The sequence below is a fragment of the Dendronephthya gigantea genome, unplaced genomic scaffold (genome assembly GCF_004324835.1).
Source record: "Dendronephthya gigantea isolate DGI-Jeju-01 unplaced genomic scaffold, DenGig_1.0 000028F, whole genome shotgun sequence".
Classification (NCBI taxonomy): Eukaryota; Metazoa; Cnidaria; class Anthozoa; order Malacalcyonacea; family Nephtheidae; genus Dendronephthya; species Dendronephthya gigantea.
This window is the reverse complement of record NW_021163038.1, coordinates 2,151,135-2,171,152: the sequence shown is the minus strand read 5'-3', so window position 1 is coordinate 2,171,152 and position 20,018 is coordinate 2,151,135. Positions and strand designations below refer to the sequence as shown.

The 20,018-nt window shown below is 35.8% G+C and overlaps 2 protein-coding genes across 2 annotated transcripts; both read left to right on the top strand.

Moving 5' to 3' along the window:
• The first annotated feature begins 368 nt into the window (after nucleotides 1–368).
• On the top strand, nucleotides 369–5,534 carry LOC114523796. The gene is made up of 5 exons (XM_028544828.1): nucleotides 369–502; nucleotides 921–1,334; nucleotides 1,672–2,412; nucleotides 2,821–3,100; nucleotides 4,226–5,534. Exons 1-5 carry the CDS (start codon nucleotides 375–377, stop codon nucleotides 4,604–4,606), a joined length of 1,944 nt encoding a protein of 647 aa, XP_028400629.1. The 5' UTR covers nucleotides 369–374; the 3' UTR covers nucleotides 4,607–5,534.
• Nucleotides 5,535–6,051: 517 nt separating this feature from the next.
• LOC114523825 lies at nucleotides 6,052–19,799 on the top strand. The gene is made up of 15 exons (XM_028544859.1): nucleotides 6,052–6,134; nucleotides 7,517–8,305; nucleotides 9,682–9,925; nucleotides 10,322–10,792; nucleotides 11,058–11,205; nucleotides 12,340–12,384; nucleotides 12,838–12,918; nucleotides 13,231–13,308; nucleotides 13,717–13,959; nucleotides 14,369–14,582; nucleotides 15,267–15,577; nucleotides 16,152–16,301; nucleotides 16,671–16,996; nucleotides 17,994–18,407; nucleotides 18,998–19,799. The coding sequence occupies exons 2-15, from the start codon at nucleotides 7,570–7,572 to the stop codon at nucleotides 19,797–19,799; spliced, it is 4,263 nt and encodes a 1,420-aa protein (XP_028400660.1). The 5' UTR covers nucleotides 6,052–6,134; nucleotides 7,517–7,569.
• The last annotated feature ends 219 nt before the right edge of the window (nucleotides 19,800–20,018 follow it).

Sequence of the window (20,018 nt, the reverse complement as noted above, 5' to 3'; positions counted from 1 at the left end):
AATAAAGTTCTGATGAATTATCTTCCATATGCTTTTGCGTTCATTTATGTTCTTGACGTTTCCCATGCTGGGGGAATGCAAAAGGATATCAAAGAAAAGGTAGATATAGAAAAACCTAACTTTCAAAACATATGTTTAAAAATAAATTATTAGAATGCTTAAATACTATTTCGTAGTTGATGGATATCGTGAAAAAGGTGCACTCGTCCAGTGGTAGTGTTGAAACCCTTCAGTATTTAGCCGATTCCTCGCTTTTCATCTGCAATAAATGGGATCTAGTGAAAGAGGCTGAAAAATCAGAAACGAAAAAACATGTCGTCGCAAAGCTCAGCGAGTGCTGGGAAGATTCCAATTTGAATCATCAAATTGTGTACATGTCAATAGAGAGAGCCATCAAAGTACAGGAATATGGCGGAGTCACAGAAGAGTTCAATGATTTACTCCAAAAAATTAAGACGATGATATTGAAGGCAATAAATGTCAGACTATACAACCACTGGCTGTAAGTACATCTTATAGCATATTACTATTGCAACTTACAGACCCTACCTCCCAAAGTGAGAGCCCTGGGTCGGATCAAGGGCCGCTAGAGACTATTAACAGGGGAGCTTGACATTAAATTTTAACAAGGGGGGATGAGCCCCCCCGATGAGCCCCCCTCCAATACACAAATCAAACAATAGCAAATATTTTACAATATGCAAAACTACATGTATATTTTTGATTAAATGAAAAAGTTCCCAAATGAAAGGGATGGAGTATGTAAGGTGAAGCATTCACATTTTTCTTTATTTTGCAGAACAGAAACAAAAAGTAATTAGAAATATTCTTAAACACCTGTGATTTTTTATATTATTCGCTCGGGATTTAGCTATTTATTGTTACAGGCAATTTCTTGAAGGAGAACTTTTTTCTTCCAGGTGGTTGTATGTAGCAATGCATCATATATATAGATTAACATATTTCATCAACCAAGAGACACAATCATCTCACCAAGAAACTTTTGAACGAATGGAAGCAATCGAACGACGCATGGAAACAATTGAAAAACAAGAGCAAGACGTCAGAGAGAACATGAAGGCGAGACTAGAGGATCAGACCACAGTTCTCCACCACAAATTGGAGGCGTACATCAATTCGACTGATTTCAAAAGAAATTTCTGCACGTGGACTAACAGTCCACTTCCACAAAATGGAAAAACGTGGGAGATAACAAAAGGCAACGTGAACAAAGCAATTGATTCCAGATTCAAAGAATTGCTTATTCAGTGGGAAAATGAAAATCAAGTGTACTTTGAAATTCACAAGCAGCTTCTTTACGAATTTCGTACAAGGTTTGGCACACTGTGTGTATATCTAAAACGTGATGGTGCAGGAATATTTTCTTCCCACGTTCTAAATAGTTCTAGCTGAAGATATATTCTTTGCTATAGAACTCCTTATGAATCACTTACCAGTTATCATACCATTTAACAACGTGTCTCGCAGTGAAACTGTATATAAGTACGTTGTTTTACAACTGGGGCTGGTATAACTAAGAAATACACGACTCTGATTGCCTAATTCTGTACTTAACTAAAGTTATGCAACTGGCCCCTGCACGAATTGAATGAATCCATTCATCAATGTCATCCATAATTATCCTTTATCGTAATAATTCATTTAATTAAGGTTGAATCTTTTGGAAGAGGAACTTCAAGGTGTTGACAAAGCGATGCATAGTATGGAAAGACAAGCTGATTATGCAAAGAATAGAAGAAAATTTTCGACAAAAACCAAAGTTATCTTCGGTGCAACGAGCCCTCTTTGGATTCCGTTTGGTGTGGCGGGTTTGGTGATTGGTATGCCCGTTTTAGGAGCAATGGCAGTAAAACGTAAAGTTGATGATAACAAGAAGTTGGATAATTACAAAAAAAATCCCAGTGACTACGTGGAAAAAAGATCACGAAAATACCTTGAGCGACTCTCAAAGGAACACGTGTTAGCATATGCCCAACGACAGATGGAGAACACCAAAAAGGTGTTGTCAAAATATGGAGATCAAATTCCCATCCTGATAGAGGCAGGTCGAAAACTGGTGAAGCATTTATCTAATGAGACTCGAACACAGGATGAAGTATTGAGACTTTATGCCCCAATTGAGAAGAAAATTGTTGAGATGATAAACAAGATCACACCCTTGGGAATTGAGCTATGTCCTGAAACAGTGAATACAAATGATCTTGAATGGAAGGAAGAGAAGGAATCATGTTTCGGAGAAGGAGAGTTTTCCAAAGTTTACAAAGGGAAGTTGAAGAATGCTGGTGGAGCCAAATTACAGAATTCAGAAATAAACGTGGCAGTTAAAGTGTTCAAGCAACCATTTGATGATCTAAATACTAGATTCTTTCTGGATGAAGAAGTGAAAATCAGGTATATATGTATATTTGTGTATTAAAATATTTTCAAGTGTCAGTGTGTAAATCTTCAATTACATTGAACAATAACAGAACTTGAATTATGTAAATTGTTCAAACAAAACTCTCTTAAAGGAGTACAATTTATTATAGAGAAAGATTGAGGACACCTGTCTAGCTGCCATAGTTTACGTAATTGTTGTCTTACAGGCAGAGAAAAAAATGGTAAAAAAGCTGGCTGGCTTTCCGTACTATCGTTTGATTTTCAACTCAATTCATTACGAAAATTTTAGCTCATTTCATTTCGAAATCTCCTGAGAAAGCCACTGGAAAGAGAGACATCAAGATATTTTAGCCAGGGTACTACCACATTTGATGAGAAGGTAATCAAACAACATATATGACATTTTCTTTTTTTTACTAGGGATCTGGAACATAAAAACGTTCTCAAGTATTTCGGAGCAGCCAGAGTTAGTACTCCTCATGAAAGTAACAAGTACAAATTTATATTCGTGATGAAAGCTTGCCAACAAAACCTGCGAAATGTCATTTTCGGAAATGCGACTTTTGCACCTGCGCAGTCTGAAAACTCCAAACAAGCAATTGACAAGTTCAAGAAATGGGCGATGGAGATAGCGGATGGTTTAAACTATATTCACGAACGAGGACTTACACACCGTCATCTGAAGCTGGAAAATATTTTGGTTGGTACCATGTAGATACATCTTTAACTGCTTAGATTTGCATTTCGACTTAGTAATACTTGGCTAACGATGACTAAAAAGTTGGAATGATGAAACATTTGCATTTGCATGCTATATATAACGCGAAAACTTCTAAGTATAACTTTTTTAAAGTACTTTACTGCATTATAATAACCTAATCAATGTCCAGCCAAGACATTAAAAAATTAACGTTCTAACGGATCCTAAGGCTCACATCATTACGATAGCACACCAGCTCTTACACTATATTTTTGCCCGCTGCCGATCGGTAGGGATGGAGACGGTATCCGAGCGAAACGGTCGGGCTAGGGGTGAAACGGTGTTTCTTTTGAGTTTGCTGTTTTCGGCGCAGATAATAACTCAACGAACCATGCTATTTTAACGGTACCTCCTCCATCCCGTGATCAACTGTCACACGTGAGTCACTGAAGTGAAACCGTGGAATAAACGATACGAACATCAAAGTACACACACACACGAAACAAAAAAAAAATACCTGTAAATGTGGCGATCATTAATGAATTTACCTTTACCCCAAACACCAATTCCACGACCAAAACGGGTGTGAAAAGAACTGTGCTTAATCCTGCAAAACAAACTAACAAAAAAACAAACCCCAGCGAGATTAATAAGACGCTTCTCCCGTAGAGTTCACAACATCGCCTGAAGTCGTTAGGGAAAGGGGCGGGATGGGTCACGCAAGCAACTAACAACTCGATCAGGCAAACTGGGCTCATATTTGTACTCACCGGAGGGGGCAAGTAGCCGACCGGACAAGCGTCCTAGGACCCGCGACACTACGATACGAAGACCCGTATAACATTAACTTCCTTTATTATTTAATAATAAATACATGTAAAAAAAAAATCCTAATGAGCAAGCAGTGTTCTTTAATTCCAAAGTTAATAGTTCTTTTATGAATAATATATTGTATTTTCAAGCTTCCTTGCTTTTTCGGAGTTCGAGTTTTAAAAAAATAACTTCATAGTTATACGTGACATATTTGTCTGGTTGCTGTAACTTAGCTGTGTATATAGCTAGCTACATGAAATATCGGTCAACCATCTTTAAAAATTTTCAAAGTATTCATCTGTTTATTTACAGGAAGATGAGGACGGGACGGTGATGATATCTGATATTGGAATTGTGGGTCAACATCTGGAAACAGAGAGAAGCATAACTTATCTTGCACCTGAGGTATTTGAAGATCAGATGAATTGTACAAAAGAAGCAGATATTTACAGCTACGGCATCATGTTGTGGGAAATGTGGTATGGAAAACAGGCGTTTACAGAACTAATGCCCATTGAAATAGTTGAATTCCGAAAAGAGCTAGCTGATGGGCATCGCCCAAAGACAGGCTTCACGACGATCAGCATTCCAGCAATACATGCTGTCATGGTGAAGTGCTGGGCGACTAAAGTTGAAGAACGGTATTCCGCAAAAGAATGCTGCAGGGTATTTCAGGATATCATAGAAGGCTGAGTCAGCAAGAAAACAATTCGCACGACTAACTATAATTTTAACTTTCCAAATGGGGATAACACATAATGCATTCAACTGAGCGACTTTTAAACTGCAAATACTGGGAAAACAATAAAAATATAGAAATAAAGTAAGCTATAATATAGTCTAGGTGGCTAATAGCAAAATATTTTAAAAACCGTGACGTACGTAGCACTATCCAGCTTTCGTAGAACATTTACATTAATCAGGCGTAGTTTGAAGTATTTAGTAATCTAGCAGCCCTGCATGGTATAGTGGTATATTTCTAGAATTTTTGCACGCGGACATTGGATATCTTCTTAAAGTCTGCACTATAAGCTTACTTAATCGGGCATATATAGTTGTCATTATAAAAGTCATACAATTCAACATATAATAACGAAGAAACAGATAGACATTAACAACTAGAGCGGGCGGGTAAATTAGAAGAAAAAGTAATATAATTGCTATCCCCGTGTCCCAAACCATAGATATTTGAACGAGATGCATGGATCGGCATCTATAGTATTTTGTATACTTCAGTAATCTTAAATCCAGAAACAAATACATTGCATGCACAACTTACTGAGATAGTTATATATGCGCAAGATTTCTGTATATGAGCATATAATTTCCATAACAGGTCGTGCAATATTTGTTGCCGGATCTGTTCAATGCCTCTCTCTTCTGCTCAACGACACCGCGGAAATGGGTTTGCATAATTGCATTCATATTTGCATTCTTAATTTCTTACAGGCTTCAAATCAGGTGAGCAAAAAGTGTTATAAATGCTCAACAAAATATAACTTGCACAGGAGATTTGAAGCTTGCACACGGCAAAAACAAATCGTCTGAATTAATAACCTTGTGCATGTATAATACGCTGTTTCAAAGCTGTCAGATCTTTTTCATGAGCTTTTAAAATATTTCAGAGCACGTATTGAGATAAAATTTAAACTTGTTTTTCAGTAGTATTTTCTAAAATTTGATAAGCAATTTCAGGGATGTCCTCTCTAATATCTATGCTTAAACTAAATGTCTATTCTATATACCACCATTCATAGGCTTTCATTCTATGCCTGTTAAGATACCCTACAGTATAAAATGTCATTATTCATAAGCCTCAATACCTCATAGTAATACATTTTTTATTAAGCATAGAAAACGATAAAGCTATAGAATACAATAAAAATAAATTTTAATGCAGGCAAAACAAATTTCATAAATGTCATGAAAACTTTAGTAACACATTTAGTGTCTGCCGATGTTCAGCTGAGGCGAGGATTTATACTGCATGAATGCAGGTATTACAAGTACAAAATAATCTCTATAAAAATGGTATCGCTTGGTTTAATACATGGAATTCATATAAACGGCGTCCAGCCGGGCAATTATACAATTATCTTAAACTGTTTATCAAAATCTTATTTCAGTCTATAGTTTTATCAGAGCTATGCAATGAGATCTGTGTATTTGTTGATCTAATTTATTGGAAAACGAACTAGGAGCCAACAGATGTGATTAGTCCGTAAGTACATCCACAACTAAGCATGTTATATATTTGTTAAATTTAAGGTTGTATGCATGAGATACTGTTCTACCGATCAACAAAGTGTAGTTGGCATGCAGTTTGTTTGATTTATACCAGAGTAGGTCGCCCTCTTCACAAACTTTACGAAGAAACTACTAATTACACACTGAGTAAAGTTTCCAGACATTCGGTAATGATTGGGGGCGATATATGTCTATTTGACTGCGTATATACATTTATTCATACAGATTATCAGGCGCATGTTATATACATTTCCTATTATACTGGATCGTCTATTATACTGGATGATCCGTCCTTACTGTATATATTAATCAAGCTACTGTGTTTGTTACAGCTAATGTTACTGCATGCGTGAGAACTGATGTATCCGTTTGCTGGACAATAACGCGAATGTAGGTTCGAACTAGACTGATCTAAATGGAAATTAAAAATGACGTTAAGTCGAAGCCTTAATTATATCATCATTCAACATCGCTTTAGGAAATTCGGCATCGTTTTTTCTCACTTCGGATCTAGAGTTTGTCTTCCATAAACATTGCATTCTTATATAGTTTCTGGGTGGTTAGGATAAAGAAATATTGCTTAGTATTTATAAATATACGTCGCATTGCGAGTTTGGCTAATATTTAGGAATGTTTGACATGCTTCACCGCAGCGGTAATAAAACACATTTTAAGAGACTTGAGCTAGCTTCTGATAAACAGAATATTATAATAATTCCTTATTATTCATCATGATTTTAACGTTTTTGCTTTGATTTATGTAATAACGTCTAAGTTTCGTGAATTTAAAGAAATTTATTTTAAAGTTATTGAAATACAATAATTTTGTGTGCGGGGGAGGGTTAAGTTGAGAATATCCGCTGCACGCTTTGCTTAGGATCATATATTGCTTGAACAATTTGTGCACGTTCGTAAGGGTTTCTTTTTGACGGGCAATCATATCTATCCGTAGCGAGAGGTAGCGGAATTCTTTCTATATCGTGGGTATTCACTTGAATTTTTCACTATGAACTAGATCGTAACATATATTTTATTAAAGCACGCGTCTACACATTGCGATTTTCCCGCTACGATTCGTAATTAGCCACATGTATTCCAGTTGACCCTCTTGAAATAACAGGGTTTTAGAATTTGAAATGCCATCGATTTGAAATACATCGATCAATAGTAATCTCGTCAATAATAAAAAGAAGCGTGTATGACAAATCGCAATGTGTAAACGTTGCTTTTGGGCAATTATTATTTCTTTTTCAACAAAATATAAAGCACGACGATTAAACGTCTCTCTTAAAATTGACTCATTCAATCTAACAGGTCCGTCTTTTTCTTATCTGAAATATTTTGTCTTTGCTTAAGGAATCAAAGATTTTATTTTGTTCGTTTGGTATGTACCATAGAGTAGCATCGAAATGGCAGAAAAACGTTTTTCTATAGAAGAATTGAATTTCTTTAAATTCGCATCAATCGTTTACGATGAATTTCCCAAAATGTTACGTTCGATATTTGTGAGACTATGGAACACCAAAATTGCGCCGTTATCAGGTTACCTAGAGTGGGACGACACTCCCCTAGTGCGAAACCTTCTCTTGGCAAGAGAAGGAGGTTCAACGGACATACCAATCAATAAATCGTTCGAGGAATGGGATTGTACAGCTCTCTTCAAAGCTACCATCTACTCCAAAAGTTTTAATACGACGACGACGACGACCACCATAAAACGTCCCACAATCAAGACGCTGAGTGACCAATTTATAAAAGGAAAAAGTCCCACTTCTTTTCACCTGTCGCTTACCAGTGCAACTGGGAACCAGGATGAAACGATAACTTTAGCAATCGACCAAGTTCGACTTCTTAGAAACACCTTATGCCACATGCCGAAGTCTACAATGGCAAAAGCTGATTTTGATAACTATGTTCAACTTGCAAAGGATGCTTTTGCTGCGGTTGGATTCCCAACATATAAAATTGACGAAATTGGTGAACTCAAAGAGGAAGACTTCCCAACTATGAAAGTCGATGAGTTGAATAAGAAGATTAGAGATGATCTGCAGGAGATCAACAAGTTTCTTCAAGATATGATAAAAAAGCAGGAAGACAACAAGCTTTTCCAAAAGAAGGCTATGCAAAAATTGGATATGATTATAGGTATAGTTATATATGACATAAATATCAGACTAATACTTCCGTTTGCATGCTCTGGCTAATGAACATGAATGAATGCACCAGCTACGAAACACGCATTAATTGTTTAGTCATCGGTTTCCAGAATGCGTTGGAAAGACTATTATGAAAAATACACTACTCTATATTTGTAAGAGAATGTCTTCAGAAAGTCTTATTAGAGACCATGAGATCCACAGAAGCTCGACGGCGCGCGACGTCTATTTAAACTTTTGTTTGACAAGGAAAGCTACGCGAGGAAAGCAAGAATGTTTATCACTAGTGGATTTAGTAGAATGTAGAATAAGCGATTTGATAAGAAACTAGATTTTCTAGACGTGTATAGGATTAAGTTGAGAAAGGACATTCAGCCGAGAAAAGTGGTCTCGAAGGTTTATGAGGAACTCGGCGTGCTTTAGTCTTCAGAATTTGTTGTTTTTAATCTCTAAAATTCTCGGCTTGGTGTTGTTTTCGCTTTAGTAGGTTCAGAGAGCTAAGTTGCCGGGGAAGTAAAGACGGTGACTGCCGTTAAGGTAACTTAATTGACGTAGCTAACCTCGCGTCACAGATATATATAACATTCACGTTGCTAAGGGGCTGTTTACATGAGCCCGGTTACCCGAGATTCAACGAAGCATGAGATGATTTTGAGGTATTGAACTGAGCAGTTAACATGATCCTGGCAGTCGTATAATCACCACAATAATAGCATGTGCTTGTTTGGTGTCATAAAGACTTTTTTCAATATCTCAAAGTCCTCTCACGCTTCGTTGAATCTTGGGTAACCGTGTTCATGTAAACAGCCCCTAAGAAAACGCAATTATGCTGTAAGTTTAACGTTGTTTCAATAACAGTAGCGTTATCAAATTAATTATATATATACTTCTTGGACTAAGATAATTATACTCTTTGGATCACTCTTTTAATTTTGTTTTATACAGAAAATCCCTTTGTACTGAAGGCGCGCGCGTCGTCGAGCTGTCGCTTCGAAGATCTTAAGGTCTCTATTGTTTCGCGACAGCTAGCGTTTAAAACGCTTAGAACCAGTCTACCTAAAGTCGTGCGTTATTCTGGGATGGTTTAGTGGAATCTCTTTTAAGAGATTTTTAGAGCTTTAAAAAGCTCTAAATTCAGCTTTATATACAGAGCATTTCGCTATAATAAACGGTTTAAAATACCAAATGATGGTAATGTCAGTACGCAACTGACGACCATTGTAATTCCTTCCTACCCATTCGCACATCAAACGCAAACAACATTTATATACAAATAACTGACTAATTTTGCATTCAACTTTTCCAAAATTTTACATAAACATCACTTTCCTCTAATTTTCCTCTAATGGTGTGCAATTAAACAAGGAAAGATCGATGATTTTTGGTCATCAGTTGAAATGAGCCGTGAAGGAGGTAAGGTCGTTATCTCTACTGACTCTGACGAAGTTGAAGGGAATAAAAATGAGGTTTTCAATGATTTTCAATCTGGGAGGCTGAAAAAGCGTTCGCTGGAGGAACCTTCGCGGAATGGAGTTGAAGTGAAAGGAATGAAAATTGAGACAGTGAACATGGAGAATGTAAACACAACGATGGAAGCTATAAATAAAAGGTAAAAAAATTTGCTCACATTTAGTTCTGTCCCCTTATAAGAGTGGTCAAAAAGGGGTGACTGAAATGATGTTTGGATTAAAAATACAATAATAAATTCCTACTTAACCTATAACTACTCGGTTGTAGGTGTTTTAGACGTTACACAAACCCAGTTATAGAAGCTCAAAAAATTTAAAGATAGTTTTATACTAGATTTTTAGGCCTGTTTTCATGTTGTACGTCAAAATCTAGAATTTTTAATCGTCGGCGGCCTACGCGTAATTTCTAAAACTTACATAGCTCATATTTTATTGAGCATGCATTTAATCCCGCAAGATGTAACAAGTGACATGCCGGATTTTTGGCAAGGCATAGGCATTTTTTTCTTTTAGTGCATAATGCATTTGTCTTCCAGGAATACCGCTAGAACGTGGAACGCAATTAAAGAAGGAAATCTCGAGGAATTAAGAAGCCTTGTTGAATCCGGTGTTGATGTGAACCGGAAAGTTACGCAAGAATTATCATGGCTTCATCTCGCAGCACAATTTGGTTCTCTGGACATTGTCAAGTATTTGGTTGAACATGGTGGCAAAGTGACAAGTGAAGACAACAGTTTCCGAGAAACAGTTTTGCACTCGGCTTGTCGCGGGGGAAATGACGCAATTGTTCAATATCTTCTTCAACATGGAGCTGCGAAAGACATTAATAAGAAAAATCCTCCTGGACTTACACCGTTGAACATAGCTTGCTCTGAAGATCATACAACCGTAGCTCAAACATTAGCAAAGGCATTGAATGGTGATGATAAAATTATTCTTATGCAGGAGTTAACTGAACCTTTCGAAGAATATCATAATCGGGAATCGAGAATTGAGAAGACTGCAAGGTAATACAAACTTAAATTTAATTTACATTACGATACACTCACTCGACTCACTCGAGAGTTTTCTCAAAGACGACAATAGACCTTTTGCATTATAAACTACATTTTGATCTGGGCAAGGAAATGCAAATAAATCACCATAGCTAAAGAGAGTTGCGAATTGGAGCCTTTTAAAGTTTGCAAATTTGTGTACTTTTGCACTACGCACAGAAGTGTTGCCAGATTTAAGCCAAAAACGCTAACAATTTTTTATTTTGAATTTGGCCAGTGAAATTCAAGATCTACAAGATGAAAATGTCAAAATGACCACCGCAATGTTACGCCTGCAAGATGAAAATGTTGACCTTATGCCCCGAATACAACGCTCAGAAAGAGAGGATGCAAACGAGGATGACATTATGTCTTTACCAGAGAAGGTGAGATTACGTGAGAACGAAAAAAATTGAAGCTCTGTTGGTTATTTTAATATTTGTACAGCCTCGTACCCAGGCGCTTTAATAGTAAAATATATAACGTTGCATTCAGGTATTATATAGAGGTCGGCTGAAAAATTGACTGTTGATGGGCTAGCCAATTATTACGAAAGTTTCCTTTGGCGAAGAATCATCTAAAAGTACTTTTATTTAAATGTTTTCCGTCGGAGTGACTATATCGTAGAGCACTCGAATAATCGCCTGCCGTATTTACTTATTTACTATTGGGAAAAGCAAGCGCATTTACAACATATTAAGAGGTTTCTGTCCATGACATAAAAGATAAACTTATATTCCTTTGTTTACCGGTTTATTAATCTGATGATTAATTCAACGCGATATGGCAACAACTTGAATATAATTATAATAACTTGTAAACAATTATAATAAAGTCGCCATGCAATCATACAAGAAAACTTGAATATAATTTGTAACATGAAATGTTCAATATTAATCAACTTATCACATTTTTAAAAACCAGTGTATCTGAAAAAACCTGAATCTAATTCAAGTAATTATAGTATATAATTATATAGTAATGTATTATACTGTATAATTCATTTGATTGTTTACATGTTGAATTCATTTTCTGCCAGGCGCTTCCTTTAGCAAAACCACACCAAGCAACCCGCGCGCTCGCGTTTTTTTCAGCTGACCTCTACACAATAACTGAATGCATCATTATTTTTCTACTATTAAAGCGTCTGGGTACGAGGCTGATATTTATATGTTATATTTCGACAAACCGTCAACAGGAAGTGGACATTCGGAATCAGATTATGAGGTGCATCGTTTGATTCTGAAGGTTGACAAAGGACAAATTGAAAATATTGTTAATAAATATTTTTGCTTACAAACAAATTTTACTGCATCATGCATAAAAAATAAAACTGCTTGTGGCAAACATTTATACACCTGTGGGTCCCAACAGAGTGTTTAGACATTCAAACTCTAACAATTACACTGTTATGGGCGATTTCAATAGTTTTCGGGTTTTTTGAGACACCCTGTTCATTGTTTGTTTGTTTATTAACTGAGATAAATATTTTCTATTTTTTAAACATCATTTATCAACAGGACATGTCGGCATATCAACACATCTCAGAAGATTATAACCCACAGGTGAAGTAGCAGATATATGGCCAAGTATAGTTTTTATCATTTATGTCACAAAAATGGTGAACAACTTTTTGCCGAGGTGCTAATTATATTTATTATCAGCATGAAAAAATCACTGGAAACTGACTGGTTGAGAGAAGAATAGTTACATCATTAATTCATCTTTTGTAAGCTTGAAAGATTTTACTAAAATATATACGAAATAGCAGAATGTTAGCTATATTTGCATACAAAAACGTCCTGTTTATCACTGAGCGAAATTAACACCAGCTAATAACTCACGAAATCAACTACGAAATAGATCTAATTAATCATGTGGACTGGCATAGTGCCAGACAGGCGTAGCTATACCTTTGGACAAAATATGTGAACCAGAGCAGTCTAATTATAAATACATTGTTTGTTATTAACTGAGATAAATAATTTCTATTTTTCAAACATATCAATTATCAATAGGACATGTCGGAATATCAACACCCCTCACGACGATATATTAACACATCCACGACACCAGAAGATTCACGTTCTAACCCACAGGTGATGTAGTTTTAATCATTTATGTCAAAAAAATAATAAACAACTTTTTTGCTGACGTGCTAATTATATTAATAATAAAAACGTCCTGTTTCCTGTTTATCACTGAGCGAAATTAACACCATGCAGCTAATAATTTACGAAATCAATTACGAAATAGATCTAATTAATCATGTGGACTGGCATAGTGCCAGACAGGCGTGGCTATAACTTTTGGACAATATATGTGAACCAGCCGTCTAATCATAAAAACATTGTTTGTTTATTAACTGAGAAAAATATTTTCTATTTTTCAAACATATCAATTATCAATAGGACATGTCGGAATATCAACACCCCTCACGACGATACAACACATTCACGACACCAGAAGATTCAAGTTCTAACCCACAGGTGATGTAGCAGATATATGGCCAGTATAGTTTTAATCATTAATTTATGTCACAAAAATGGTAAACAACTTTTCTGCTGACGTGCTAATTATATTTATTATCAATATGAAAAAATCACCGGATACTGATTGGTTGAGAGAAGAATAGTTACTTCATTACTTGTAATGCAGTACAATCAAAGATTTCCCTAAAATATATATATATACGAAATAGTAGAATGTTAGCTATATTTGCATATCAACTAGGCCGCCCTATAAGAGCTAAAAGTGCCAGAGCGCTAAACGAAAATACTGGCAGAAAGTACTTGAATATAAATGATCTGGCAGAATTTGGAACGAAAATGACGACAAAAAATCCACTATTGAAATCGTTAAAGTTTAACTGTAAATTCAAGTGGTCCTTTTTTTAGAAATATGAACACCGCAGTGCCACAACAAGAATTCGTCGTAGACACCAAAAACGAATATCCGGAAAAACACCCAAAAAGAATGTGGAGGACATACAAGACATAAGCGAAATGCTTGGTTTATTTCGTCTGCTCCATATAGCTCACGACCCTACTAAATTAGATCTTTCCGAAATGAAGAAGACGGCTAAAAGAGTACTAGAAGACCAAGGTTCTGGTAGCGAAAAGTATTCATATGGCACAACGGTGATTCTTTTACGAATTATTATATTTACGAAAAGTAAACGCATGCTTTGAGAACTTTTGCCTAGTACTGGTGATGAAATGTCCCACAAAGCGATAAAGTTTCAGTAAAGGGTTAGCAGGCCAAAGCATGGTCGAGCGACCTTTGCGTCACCTTTCGAGCATACGGACGCATTTAATCACTAATATACCCGAAAGCTTTACGTTTAGATTGTAAAAACAAGATTATAACGAGGTTGAAAATTGCCTCAGATTTAACCCTTCAAATTTCAGGTGTTCTCGTCGTAACTCGTTGTCATCACATTTAACATTTTTTTGATGAGACGAAGTCGAGGTTTTTATTCAGTGATTTTAAACAAGACTGCGGCAAAAATTATCCACACTTCAACATATTTTCTACTATATTTAAAAGGGATTTGGGGTAATAGCCATGACTAAAGACGAGGATATGTTGAAGAGAAAAACACTGCTGGACTTTAATCTCCAGGTTGACGATTGTGTGAGGCAATTGGGCAGCCACGCGATTGAGGTTCTAGACGTTTACTATAGCGGTGGAAGTGTTTTGAATGTTTTGGGAGAAGAAAGGGAGCGCTTAACGAAAACAGAATATAACATCCTTATTGCAGGTATTGAAGGTTGTAGTTGGTTATATATTGTAACGGCAGGTTGTTCAAACCCAAATTATCAGTGCCAACCCTGTCCTAAGGCTAAAACTTTTACCTGCTGTTTTCGTTCTTGCCAGTCGAACACAAAGAGACACAGTAATACATTTCTGGATTTCTGTTCTGTTCAAGACTTAGAAAATCGAGTCTCTATCGAATCGGACAAGATTTCTGAAACAACCCCTTCAAATTTATAAATGAACTGTTAAAGCCTGAGCCAGTTGTAAGGCTGGAGAGCGCTATCCACCAGGTAGTGACTTTTTCAACCGTTTAAAAAATGCTCGAAAAGCGATAAAATTTCATCTTTGTAACAAGCAATTATTAAAGAGGATCCTCGATTCAGAAATACTAAGATAGAATCAAAGTTATGGGAAACAACGGGCGATTTTAAAGTGAATAGAGAGGTTAAGATACCCCGTTCCGGTGTACGGGTACGGTATGTTTATGTTTAAGGTATAGCGAAACCGGGGTATCTTAACCTCTCTATTGAAAATATCACTATCCGGCTTTCACACAACCGGCCCCAGATTTTGAATGCATTAGCCATGCAGCTAGAGTTAACCTAACAGACATTTAAACACATACCTCGTGCAGCACCATGCAGTATGCAATAAAACATTGAAAAAAATTCTCTTTAAAATTTTTTAGGTGATAATAGCGCCGGAAAAAGTAGTTTAGTGAATCTTATTCTCGGAGAAGAGCTTCTTCCACACTATTCTCTCCATACCACCTTCACAATCTGCGAAGTAAAATATGGGAAGGAACGAAAATTGATTGTTCACCATAACTACGATGAGGAACAAATGACGCCGCCCTTACCTGAAATTTATTTGTTGAAAACAAAAGAAGAATGCGGCAAGAATTACTGTGAACAAATCGCTCCCTTCGTGCGAAGGAAGTCCAACGAGGGATCTAAATATACTAAAGTAGAAATCTTTTGGCCGCATGAATTACTTGAGGTGAACCGTTGCTTTCAAAGTATTAAGAATTCTTAAATTAAATTAAGCAAAAATATTTAGAATTCTCTTCGTTTGACCCATGGTGGAAATGTAGGATTTCAGAATATCAGTCTATCTGTTCCTCTGATACATGTGCATATGGTTACCGTTATTGGTTTTAAGAAAAAGAAAATTGGAAGATAGTACCTAAAATATTTCAATAAGGATTGGAAAAACTTTGGTTACAAATGTGATTATTGAAAATTCTGGCCTCTGATTGGTCGAGCGACCTCAGATTATTATGCGACTGAGCGGAATTCTCAAAAACAAATCCGGCGAGTTGTTTTTGTCAAAGTGACGGATGAAGAAATATGTTATTTTGACGAAAATGCTGTGCATGAAAGCGCAAAAGAAGTGAAAAAATTAGACATAAAATTATTTTCATGGTAAATACTACTTTTAGAACGCTTTTCAACTTTATTTCGCGAAAATATGCATTGTTTTAATTGAATCGTCGTAAAACTGTCGCTTCTACAGCAGATTTTTCTTTCAAAAAACCACCTTTGTATTATTAATACTTTATTCTGTATTTTAGGAGGAAATTGTTATTGTCGATAGTCCAGGTCTGGGTGAATGTGATGAAATGGATGAAGTTCTGATGAATTATCTTCCGAATGCTTTTGCGTTCATTTGTGTTCTTGACGCTTCCAGTGCTGGAGGAGTACAGAAATATATCAAAGAGAAGGTGAATAAAGGAAAACTTATTAATATTTCAAAGTCCATAATATATTATAATTAGGACTTATTGACAACGGGTGAAAATACGCGACAAAAACGTTGGCTGAACTCTGAAGGTCATATGTCGCGTGTTGTGACGTAGCATCACGACTTCCAATTAATCCTGGTGGTTAAAGTATTAACCCCCTATCAAACTGGTTCAAACCTTCGACAAACGAGATTCTGCGGTAAACATTCGGATTTCCCGCCTTTCACGTGACGTAGTCAGATTCTGGAACAGATAAACTTCGAAGCTTGCTATATAATAATAATAATATTTAATACCATAATATAATTGCATCTTGACTGATACAATCGTATCACTCGTATATTGCAGCTAAGGAACATCTTAAAAAAGGTGAAGTCATCTGATGGCGGCTTTGAGACCCTTCAACATTTAGCCGAATGTTGGCTTTTTATCTGCAATAAATGGGATCAAGTAAAAGAAAATGAAAGGTCAGAAACGAAGAAATATGTCGTCGCAAAGTTAAGAGAGTGTTGGGAAGATTCAAATTTGAATTATCAAATGGAGTACATGTCAATAACAGACGCCATCGAAGTACAGGAATATGGCGGAGTCACAGAAGAGTTCAATGATTTACTCAAAAAAATTAAGACGATGGTTTTGAGGGCAATAAATATTAGGTTATACAATCACTGGCAGTAAGTATACAACTTTTTATTACATGTGATGAAATAAAAACCATTTTTTCAGAGTAAATTAACTTTATACATATTTTGGACGTACGATATTTCCACGTGTATAGAAATGCCATATACTTGCTATATAATGCTTTGGCATTTTGACCGCAATTTGTTGTCATTCTTTTCAAATTAAGATGGCGTCGAGATATATAGGAGTGAGAATCCATGCAAACGTAATTCTTAAATTTCAGCACATTTTCTTTATATTCGACACATAACAAAATCTTTAAGAAAGAACATCTAACTTCCATTGAACAAAATTACAAAGACGGTAATAAATATGTGTTGATGCGTAAAATTTTGATTTTTGTCACTGGCTGTATTTTTGTGTTTAAAAGGCGTTTTCAAATTAATGTCTATACACATTTAAGAATATCATTATAGCTTAGATTTATGCACAGACATTCGTAAATTGCGATGAAAAGACACTTTTTAGCTACTCGTTATCTATTTACGAAGAAATGAAAATGTTTTCGAGATTCAGGCTCAAAAAGAATATTAACAATAGGTTAAATCTCTATATGTGATTTAATGACGTTTATTAATATTATTTTTATTATTTTATGTACAAGTTTTTCATTTATTAGCGACCCCATAATGTCTGAAATAAATTAAAGTTATCTGGCTGGATTAACTTTGTTATTCAGATAACCTGCACTATTTAGTTGAATTTCACTTTGTAATTGTATAATGTATGTTTTTCTATGGCGCTAATAAAGTTTATTATTGCCGTTATTGTTGCTACTGTTGTTATTAGCTATAATAGACAGGATTGCGAACGTAGCAGTAGGCTACTCTTTTTATATGAGAAAAGTACCTGATGAAAGGAGCAGTATTTAAATTCCTAATTTGGTAGTGCAGAAGCAAAATTGTCTAGATGAGTCTCCAAAACTGTTGACTCTTGAGCAGACAATTATATTACGCGTTTCTTTAAAAGAAAACTATTTTTTTCTAGGTCGTTATATGAATTGCTGTATCAAATTTATAGAGTAACCTACTTCTTCAACCAAGAGGTGCAATCAACTCACCAAGAAACCCATAAACGAATGGAAGAAATCGAGAAACGCATCAAAGAAATTGAACGAAAAGAGCAAGATGTAAAGAGAGAAATGGAGGAAAGAGTGAAAACCCACACCAAAGTTCTCCAAGCCAAACTTGAAGGTTATATCAACTCGATGGATTTCAAAACGAAATTCTGCTCTTGGACGAATTGTGCACTTCCGAAGGGAGAAATAACTTGGGAAATGACAAAGAGAAACATCAAAGAAGCAATTGATAGCCGATTCAAAGAATTGCTCATTGAGTGGGAAAATGGCCATCAAGTTTATGCTGAAATTCATAGGGAGATTCTGGACGAATTTCGTAAAAGGTTAGGCAGATCCTGTGCATTTTCAATTGAAGAGCTTACATAAGTATCGTGGCAATTTTCATGTCCAAAAATTTTATGCTAAACTAAATGCTTTATTTGGTAATAAATCACGATCTGAATCGCTCAAAAATGTTAAATGTAGCTAGTATATATTTCAAAGGCACCTTTCGCATTATAATTCTTTTATATAAAAAATAAAGGTCTTACAGGACAGGGCAACGTTTTCGAGAGTTTTTTTTTGTTTCCAAGCAAAAATGGATGCTTAAAGGATACTTGTATAATGCCCTCGTAGGCTAGCATAGCAAAAAAATATCTAATTGTTAGCGTTGTAAAAAAAACTAACAATTGGACGAGTATATCGGGAGAGAATACAGAGTAGGGGAACAAAACCTAAGAAAACACTGTACAAAAAGATCATTAATCAACTACGACCAGTCATATAAAACTTGATTTTGACAACGCGACTTTTAATATAGTACATTTAATTGTTGATTATTTTCGGTTATTTATATTTTCACGCCAATTAGTTAAGTTAAAGTACATTGTGTACTGCCTGTTTTTAAATGTTATCTATATAATTGCCGCTTTAGTTTGAATCTTTTGGAGGAGGAACTTGAAGGTGTTGATAAAGCGATATATAGTGTGGAAAGACGTGCTTATCATTCAGGGAACAAAAATAAAATTCCCTTAAAGGCGAAAGTTATCTTCGGAGTGATTAGTCCTCTTTTGATTCCATTCGGTGTGGCGGGTTTGGTGATTGGTATGCCAGTTTTGGGAGCATTGGGTATAAAAGGTAAAGTTGATAAAAAAAAGAAGATTCACAACATAAACAATCCGCTTGAACAACTTAGAAAACGATCCGAAAAATTTTTGGAGGAACTTCCAAAAGACTACGTGTTACAATATGCCCAACGCCTGATGGAGAACACCAGAATGGTGCTATCAAGGTATGGAGATCAAATTTCCACCCTGATCGAGGCCGATCGAAAACTGGTGACGCAATTATTTAATGACAGACGAACACAGGGTGAAATATTGGGAATGTATGACCCAATTCAGAAGAAAAGTCTCGAGATTATATATAAAATCCTACCCTGGGGAATTAAGCTCTGTCCAGCAACAATAAATGCCAGTGATCTTGACTGGAAAAAAGACCACAGTTCATGCCTCGGCGAGGGGGAGGTATCCAGAGTGTACGCAGGGAAGCTAAAGAATCTTGGAAAAAATAAATCACAGACTTCTGAAATGAACGTGGCGGTAAAAGTATTCAAGAAACAATTTGATGAACCGAATTCAAGATACTTTTTGCAAGAAGAATTGCAGATTAGGTATGTATCTTGTTTTGCGGAACCAACAAACGTCATTATGATCGAGAAAATTTTATTGTCCTAAGCCTTAAATCGAGCGCACACTGTTACACTTTTCACGCATCGACACATCACTCGACCTACATGTGTTCCTAGTGTCACTCGTGTTATAAAATTCAATGCCATCAATGCCGAATTCCATTATGATATTTTGTTCAACACATACGTTCCTGCATGTCCAACCCATTTCAAATGATCCTAACGTGTACGATATCCTTTTTTTCTCTAGAGATTTGAGACATAA

Coding starts and splice junctions, on each gene's coding strand:
- LOC114523796 (XM_028544828.1), top strand. CDS start 375: ATGTCAATAGAGAGAGCCATCAAAGTACAGGAATATGGCGGAGTCACA. Junction 503..920: donor AGACTATACAACCACTGGCT/GTAAGTACATCT, acceptor TTTTTCTTCCAG/GTGGTTGTATGTAGCAATGC. Junction 3,101..4,225: donor TGAAGCTGGAAAATATTTTG/GTTGGTACCATG, acceptor GTTTATTTACAG/GAAGATGAGGACGGGACGGT.
- LOC114523825 (XM_028544859.1), top strand. CDS start 7,570: ATGGCAGAAAAACGTTTTTCTATAGAAGAATTGAATTTCTTTAAATTC. Junction 13,960..14,368: donor AGTATTCATATGGCACAACG/GTGATTCTTTTA, acceptor TATATTTAAAAG/GGATTTGGGGTAATAGCCAT. Junction 15,578..16,151: donor GGCCGCATGAATTACTTGAG/GTGAACCGTTGC, acceptor TCTGTATTTTAG/GAGGAAATTGTTATTGTCGA.